General features: G+C 31.5%; 1 protein-coding gene across 1 annotated transcript; it reads left to right on the top strand.

Moving 5' to 3' along the window:
* Nucleotides 1-195: 195 nt before the first annotated feature.
* LOC117104135 (rho GTPase-activating protein 39-like) lies at nt 196-9,040 on the top strand (the record flags this gene model as incomplete). Its single annotated transcript, XM_033244822.1, has 7 exons — nt 196-268; nt 1,013-1,163; nt 1,784-1,913; nt 3,016-3,129; nt 3,472-3,629; nt 4,073-4,328; nt 5,116-9,040. Coding segments are annotated over 7 exons (1,077 nt in total), but the record flags the coding sequence as incomplete, so codon positions are not given.

Raw genomic sequence — 9,040 nt, 5'->3', positions numbered from 1 at the left:
ACATACACACAAGCATACACATACACATATACATATATATTTAAAATAACAGATATATATACAAGTTTAAATATGAAATGAATAAATAAGTAACAAATAAATAAAGTAAAATATTCATAATACTATAAATTTAAAATAGTACGGTAGATATGTTAGTTAGATTCATTTATTGTATGCTATTTTTTGTTATCTCAGGAACCTATCAAGAAACCAATGTTGATGACCAGGGATAAGGAAGTGAAACGTGAGGGATTGGAGTCATTTAAATATATCCTTTGGAAAAAATGTTATTACATAATTACACATTTATAATAGTTTTCAGTGGGATGTTTACAATTCTCCAGGCCTAGAAAGTTGGAGAGATATGTTGTAGCCATGGAAAAACAATGGATAGAAAGAAAAAACAAGGATTACTAACATTCTATATAGATCATTACTAGTGTCAAAGGCACTTTATAAATAATGATAAAATACAATAATGTTAGCATTTAACAACATTAAAAAGAACAATTTAATAACGTTTATCATAAGTAAGAGTTATTAGGACGAGAAAGAGGGACCTGTATATCGCCAGCCAACCTACTGGGAGATGAACTAGAAGAGTCACCATCTACATCCAAAATGAAACTTAAAAGAAAATCAACTTAAGTAAAACAGTATTAGGTACACCAGGCACTGTTAGACCAATATGAAATCCTAAAATGTCATTACATATTGCATATTCTAGAATCCCTAGATAGTAAAACATACAGTGTCATTCCATGTGGCATATCCTATAATCCCTAGATATTGAAATATACAATGGCATATCATTGATGATAGTGGAATCACAATGTGATATTTCATGTGGCATACCCTAGGTAGTGAAATGTTACTCATTGTAAAGTGAAGTTAAGCTTAGAAATAATATACCAAGATGTTGACAATGTTATTTTAAGGTCAAGGTACTTGATGTGATTACTATTTATTATTTTGCATTATTTTAATTTATTTGACTTAACTAATTACTCACTGATTCAATGTTACATGAGTGACAAAAAATTAAAAGGATTTACAAGAGAGACAGCCATCTTAGAACTAACAACACGTGGTTGGAAGAAACCAAAGTTACGGGATGAAATATTTATACAATTATGCAAACAGACCACAGACAATCGCAGAGAGTATGTATTTATCATTTCAATTATTAATATTGCTATTCTTTCATGTTAAACCATGAAAAAAGCAAGATGAATGAGTTTTAAAATCAATGTATATTATTGTTAGTGTGAGTGAAATATACCATGCTAGCTATCAGGGTAAAATATAAATAAGAGCTATTTTTACTACATTTCAGAGATCTTGATTATATTTTGGCATTGCAAGCCATCGTTTCATATGATTTGTTACTCATTGTCTTATGACCAAGGGTGTTGTTGTTTTGTAGTTAAGTGTGACATATATGTTTAAGCTTGCGGTACACCACGTAGGTAGTTCTGAAAAGAACTGTTGTAGTTGAGAAAGTCTCAAAGTTCAATTGAGTTGCAACACAGTCGAAACGTCCAGACTTTCTCAATTTCAGAACTTACCTACTTTGTGTACCGCAAGCTTAAACATATATGTTATTAATTCGCCATGCAAACCTTCAAACAATACTTAGTTAAGTGTGGTTGTGTTGTCATACTTGTTTTTGTAGAAAGTATTAAAACACATTAAGATATCCATCTCAAAGCAGTTCCTCATCACCTGACGCGCGTTTCCTTTGGTGCAATCTTGAACACTTTGTATCTTGTTGTTTTTACAGTGACAGCTTGATGAAGGGTTGGGAAATCATTGCTGTTTGTTTGTCAATCTTTCCGCCATCAAGTCGATTCTATTCTTACCTAGAGGGTTACATCTACAAACACTTAGATGGAAATTTCGATACAAGAAAAGTGAGTATATTTATTCAGAAAGAGACATTTTCATCAGTGAAGTCAAATGTGTTGCTGTTACTTCGCATTGCACCTCTCCTTTTAGTTGTGAAGGGCAGCCAAATATAAATATAGTCTAGCTTCCTAGATAACTTGCAGTTTTACAACAATACCACGGCAATAATTCAAAAGTTATTGGGTGTCTGTATTATTCAGAAGATACAACTAAATAAATGAATTGTACTACTTTCACAACTAGCAATAGTATATTTATTTCACAAGTTATTGCGTGTCCCTTTTATTCAAAATATACAAGTAAACAAATGAATTGCACTACTTTCACAACTAACAATAGTATATTTATTTCACAAGTTATTGGGTGTCCCTATTATTCTGAAGATACAACTAAACAAATAAATTGTATTACTTTCACAACTAACAATAGTATATTTATTTCACTAATTTTCTTCCTAATTGTTGGTATCAGGTGTTTTGCAATATGTCACCCTGTAAAGATGGTAAAAAAATAAATAAAATGTAAAATAACAGCATTATTAAATGTTATGATTATTGTCAAAGTTACATATTAATTTATAAAGTGATTAATACCTATCAAAATTCAGAATAACCTAAATTAAAATCATTGCAAAATATTCAAAGTATGGAACACCCTTAAATTATAAAGTCCATAGCTCCTTAAGATACATGGCCTTAATGTTGATAAGGAAGCTATCTAGCCAGTATTGCTGAGGGCCATGGGAAACCATTGCCAAAAGCAAACTGTATGAGTAATATGCAAGCAAGTGCCATTAATCACTAGTTAATTGTATCCATTGTTAATATTAAGACCTTCGTATTTAACTCTCTTTAGAAAAAGATGTGCTTTAGGAAGTTGTAAGGTTGGGGAATAATGAGACTTGGAAGATTGTCAAATCCTTCAAAAAAATGAAAGTTTTCCTTACAAATTAAAACAATTTGCAAAAGGGGAGGAGTAATACAGTCTGTCTCAAACATTTCCCACCCCTGGAGCAGTAAACCTCATGGCGTTATGTGTAATGTTAATTTGATAACAATTCATGTACTGGTAAAGTGTAAAATATTTTCAACAATTCATATGTTTTAGGTTGAAGTAAGTCGATATGCTGCATACAGCATGAGAAAGCTAGAAAGGATTTCACAAGCAGGAGCAAGAAAGGGGAACAAAAAGATTACAACTGAAGAAATTGAAATAGCTAAGGTAAATAAACCAAATATAATTACACCTGAAGAAACTGAAATAGCTAAGGTAAATAAACCAAATATAATTACACCTGAAGAAATTGAAACAGCTAAGGTAAATAAACCAAATATAATTACTCCTGAAGAAATTGAAATAGCTAAATAAATATAAGAAATGAAGATTACAACTATATTTATTTAAATAAGAATGTTACTGATCATTTGAATTTTTATTTTGTTTACATTGGCTTGTCCATCAATAATGTGTTGTTTTTTTCATATATGCAGTATTCTTACAATGTCCATTCAATTTACAGTGGCTGTATTTTTAAGAGTCATTAATTCTGTTGGTTTTTTGCAGCGATCTGTCTTCCATCCATCAATGTTTGGCAGTATGCTGGATGAAGTCATGGAGTTACAGAAGGAGAGGTTTCCAGAGCACAAGATTCCATGGGTGGTGACTGTGTTGTCAGAAGAGGTTCTGAAGCTAGGTGGTGACAAAACTGAAGGCATATTCAGGTATTATATATATTGATCACATTGATTTGACAGACTCTCTGTGCAAAAGTGTTTATTATAGCATGTATGACCTTTTAGCGATATCACTGGGCATTCTGTTTCGATTCATATGTCATCTTTCATTGCTCAAGTAAATAGTTATTTTAAATCTTTATTTTTCTTTATTTTTTTGTCTTAGATACTGGATAACTTCTTCAGTAGAAACTAACTATTCTCCCACTATCATCAACACTCCTTATCAAGTTTTCGTCTCTCAACATCTACTATTATATAATCACTATCAACAAACATATTATATGGAAAACTTGGTTGAATATGGAAATAATAATTTTGTTTATATTATGTGTTATTCAATTCAATGATAATAATTTATCTATGTTGGTGTATATAATCCAATAAGTGAAATGATATTGAAATGAAAGTTTGAAACATTCTATTATCAGAATACCAGGCGACATTGATGAGGTGAACGCCCTCAAAGTGAAATGTGACACATGGATGGAACCATCATGTAAGGATCCCAATGTACCAGCATCATTACTCAAACTGTGGTACCGTGAGTTGTACGAGCCCCTCATACCATTTGAACTCTATGAACGTTGTATCGATTGCAAGAACACAAAAGAGGCATTACATATTGTTAGCCAACTACCAGAAATCAACCGACTGGTTCTGTGCTACTTCATACGGTTTTTACAGGTATGTTGCATCTCCTCACATTGTTTTATTAGAATTTTATTGGATTGGATTTGATTTATTCAGTGTAAACACCAAGGATAGCCCACAGAGTCTAGAAGAAGACTTATTTCCAGTAGGGTCCTTCTGGTGGTGATTGGGCAGTACACCGGGAAACAATTCCCTATTCTTTTCCGAAGAGTGTACAGCGTTCTTTAACGTGCACATGGGCCATAAATGCACACAGGACCAACGGCTTAAACGTCTCATCCGAAAGACGGTGCGCTATTGTAACTTGTATTTCAGCCCTCCAGCTGAAACACAAGGACAGGCAGCGATGGGAATTGAACTGGTGACCTAGAGATCTCCACAGTTCAGCGCATACACAGTGGCTACCACCAGATTAGCCAACTGAGCTGCTTATGATTAATATAGCACCACTACTTCATCCTTGATACAGTTTATGTAGCATTTCAAGCATTTCCATCTCTTTATCCTTCAATATTAACTTCAAAAAGTATTTCATTTCACTTTTATTCAAAATTGGTCACAAGTCATGGCCCAAAAGTCACATTGTATGTGAGCCAAACAATTTCAAGTTGAAAAATTAATTCAAAAGGATTTAAACAATATTAAATCATAGCAAAATATAAATGAAACTATATCCAAAATACACATATGATATGTAATATTCATACTTTTATATCATAAAAGTATGTTTTAAATAACTCAATACTTTTGAGAATGTCTTGATCGTACAGTCTCATTGCACATCTATTTTACTAATAAGTTGTGAAATTTTATTTACCAGAAATTTGTCAAAGAAGAAACAGTAAGCTCAACTAAGATGGATGAAAATAACCTGGCAATGGTGATGGCGCCAAACTGTTTACGCTGCGATTCAGACGATCCCACTATCATATTTGAGAATGCACGAAAAGAAATGTCATTCGTTAGGACTCTAATACAAGAACTTGATACATCATTTGTTGATGACATTGTATGAGACAATAAGATACATTATGTTTACCAATTGCAATGAGATAATTTTATCTCCTCATGAAGAGTCAAGGCAAATTGATGAGAGGAAAGTTGGCAGTTTGACAAGCTGTCAATGAGCATAAAAACGATAATTATCCTTTAAAGAAGATGCAGGTGCAGGTATGGGTTCTTAAATGCATGCATTCCTGCTGGAGTGTGTGACTATGTTCTCAACTGTAAGTCCTTGTTTCTTGCAGGTAACATTATTCTACTCATAAGTCAAATTCATTGAAAAGAAAGTGAAGAATGTTGCCAGACACATAATTTGCTGACCTCAAAGTACTGGTCACATGTCTGCTGGTTACATGGCGGCTGGTCACTTGACCGCTTTTCACAATATCCATAGTAAATTATCAGTTTTCAGAATGTTTTAATGAAGTGTTGTGGCTTTGCATGAGAGCATCAAGAAACAGTCCATGTCAAGTTGAACTAAATTGCGTGTTTCCAGCACTGATCTCCTGAATAATGGCTGGATTGTTCATTGCCTGGTTTTAGTGAAGCCACTGATATGTTGGGGAACGTCACAAACACGTCATCACAGTGCATAACCTTTGAACCGGTGTGATGATCACCAACAACTCTTCATTGCTTGTGCTTCTATAAACTGCACAAACAGGTACTTTAAATGGTTAGATGATTTGAAAAGTCTTTTCGTAAAATTTTTAAAAATGTATTGCAAGAATCATTATTTTTAACAATAATTTAAACAAATACCAAAAAAATAACTTGTCTAGACTGGTACGTCACTTGGGCACGCCATTCTCTCCTATGGCGTCGGTGGCTTCACTTTTTTCTGTCCAATGATTGTCCAATGAGCAATCCTTCCATTATAATAGAGATCAGTGGTTTCCAGGTTTCCTTGTTTAATTTTGTCAATTTGATGAGGATATTAAATGTACGGGTTTCATAAGCAAAAAAATTAAACAAACCATCAGGCTTTGTTGTCTTGTTTGTTTAATTTTAGATTCTGTTTTTTTCTTACTATTTAAATCTTGTTAGCATTAACATTCTGCCATTAAAACAGAGGCTTAACATGTTTGCCTTTTCTTTGCCATGTGTTGTGCCATAGAATATTTAAACCCTTTAAATTCTGCTAGATTTTTACACAAAAAATTTTTAATATGTCAAGTGATTTTCAAACAGCTGATGATTTATATATGAAATTTTTTTTTTTTTTGTTCAGTGCTGGATTTTATACTCGGATATCATATCTATTGTTTACTACACTTACTATTGCAGTAGAATATTTGTTGGGTGTTTGTGCACCCATGTCTTCTGCTCAAAACCCCCCACAAACATCCATTCACCCTTCTTGCACAAATGACATCTTATTTACATACTAGTATTTGTAACCTCCATCTCCTGTGATAATATTTAATAGCTCTCTAGAGGGCAGCATTTAAAGGTTCCTGTGATGTCATTGTTAGGATTGGCCTTGCTTTTGATTTTTGATCATAATAATGATGTATAATCTTGCCCACAAATTCTGCATACTTAGCACTTTTACCCTTTGTATGTAGATGTGATTTCCAATTTGATAAAATTTTGTAGCACAAATAACTTGTATGATAAAATACCTAAGATGGTATAATGTCAAATTTTATATAATTAATGTGTAGATTGATGTCAAGTTATTATCTATATACAGTAATTGTATTCTGTGACTTGATTTGTATTCAAACGTTAGGGTTGCTTTTATGAACATTTCATTGGTAATGTGAAAAAAAATGAAAAAAAACTTGGGGAATGGAAGATTGACGAATGAGGGATTAAATCATTTACAGTGGAAACCCTAATTTAGGACACCCTTTCTGGGATGTTTTTGGCCGCAGAATGAGGAAAAATATGTTAGCAAAGAACAATAACCTAAAGACTGCCAAAGAATGGTTGAGAACACTATTAATCGGTGATGAAGAGCAGAACAAAGAACACTTACAAGCCATTGAGAATGACCTAACCAAAGCTCAATTAGTATTCTACTAATTATGGATGTGAATATGAATAAAGTTACAGACCACATATGAAACTCCAAGTATCGAAATGCACTCCATCGTATCGGGATTCAATATTTCGACATTAATTATGTCATCATCAGGAATTTACAGACCACAGTGGCATAATTTTCGGAATCTAGGAGAAATGAGAATTCAGTCAGTTGTGCCAGAATAGGTTAAAATAATATGTGGGATAAAATTATGGCCATTTTACTAATTATGCAACACGGAGCTACATACAGCAGTATTTGTAACATTTCATAATCATGTCAGTTAGAAGTCATAGCCATATTGATGTGGCTAGTGACATTTCAACAATTTTATATAAATTAATAATAATAATTGAGCACTTATATAGCACCGGTATCTGTCTATGGGAGAAACTGCTAATAATCATTAAAAAAAACTTAATACCAAATAAATAAGATTAACAGGTTGTGTGTATAGAAATATTTACAAATTTGAAAAGGTGTTTTACAAAACTAAAAAATACTGTATTCACCATTTAAAGAGAAGAGTATGTTTATATCCTGGTATTCTGTTAGATAGCATCTTTATGTTACAGTAGGAGCTTTTCATTTTTTAAGAATACATACCATGCTTTTAGTCCTTTTTTTTATTGAGATTTATACATTTTATTTTGGAACAGATATGTATTTAAAAAAACATTAGCAATAACATAAGCTAAGTACTTGTGATTGTTTGTATCCAATAATGATATGATTTAGATTAGTTTACAACTCAATCATTTGTTTCTTTGTATTTATTCATTCCTGAAGTACATTTTTTTCACATTTTATAATTATTTATATTTACATTTGCCATTTTGCTATTGAACATAATTTTGGATAAAAAATAAAGAAGGTAAATAGCCCTAATTACATTTTGTACTATTTGTATGCTTCCAGTTATACTTTAGTAAAACATACAGTTATTAAAGATGTATTGTCCCTTGCTAAATAACAAAAAAAAAAATCATAAAATGTTTTTTTGAAATTAACTTGCCCATTTTGATGTAACATGAAAGTTATCAAGTTGAACATAGAAATTGGTGTATTTAAAAAATGTCTACCCATCAGTTTACAGAGAAAAATGATAGAAACATTGCAATATGAGCAAGTTTATTTCAAAATTATTTTTATGATTTTTTGACATTAGCAAGGGACAATACATCGTTAATGAAGTTATAAAGGATGCAATAAATAAAATTAGCTTCAAATGGAAGCTAATATAAGAATCATCTTCAGATATTTAGGATTAGCCAAGATTAAAGAGATAATGTGAGTGAACATTGTCACTGAAATAATTTCAGTAAGATGGATACAACACTGTATGTGTTATATAAATATGTGTTTAGTATAGTATTAAACTTAGATCAGTAAGTTATTGATATTATAATTTTTTTAGATTATTACTATATTCTACATATATCTTATTGTTATTAATATTATTATATTACATTTATTATATTATTACCAGTTAAAATGTGATATTATAGCTATTAAGTATCAATGCCAAGCTAATTGTAAATAATTATATTCTTGGTTGTTCTTGCTCCATTTTATCTATACAGTTGTGAATATGTAATTATGTGTAACTTATTCCATGTTTGTAATCTTGTTGTTTTGTGCTATGTTAACCACTGTACAAATATCCTTAATATCATCAATAAATTGATTTGCAATATTCCAAATTGAATAA

The sequence above is a fragment of the Anneissia japonica genome, unplaced genomic scaffold (genome assembly GCF_011630105.1).
Source record: "Anneissia japonica isolate Jap-2015-1 unplaced genomic scaffold, ASM1163010v1 scaffold2946_len44076_cov179, whole genome shotgun sequence".
Classification (NCBI taxonomy): domain Eukaryota; kingdom Metazoa; phylum Echinodermata; class Crinoidea; order Comatulida; family Comatulidae; genus Anneissia; species Anneissia japonica.
The sequence above is the reverse complement of the archived record's forward strand: the minus strand, read 5'-3'. Positions and strand labels throughout refer to the sequence as shown.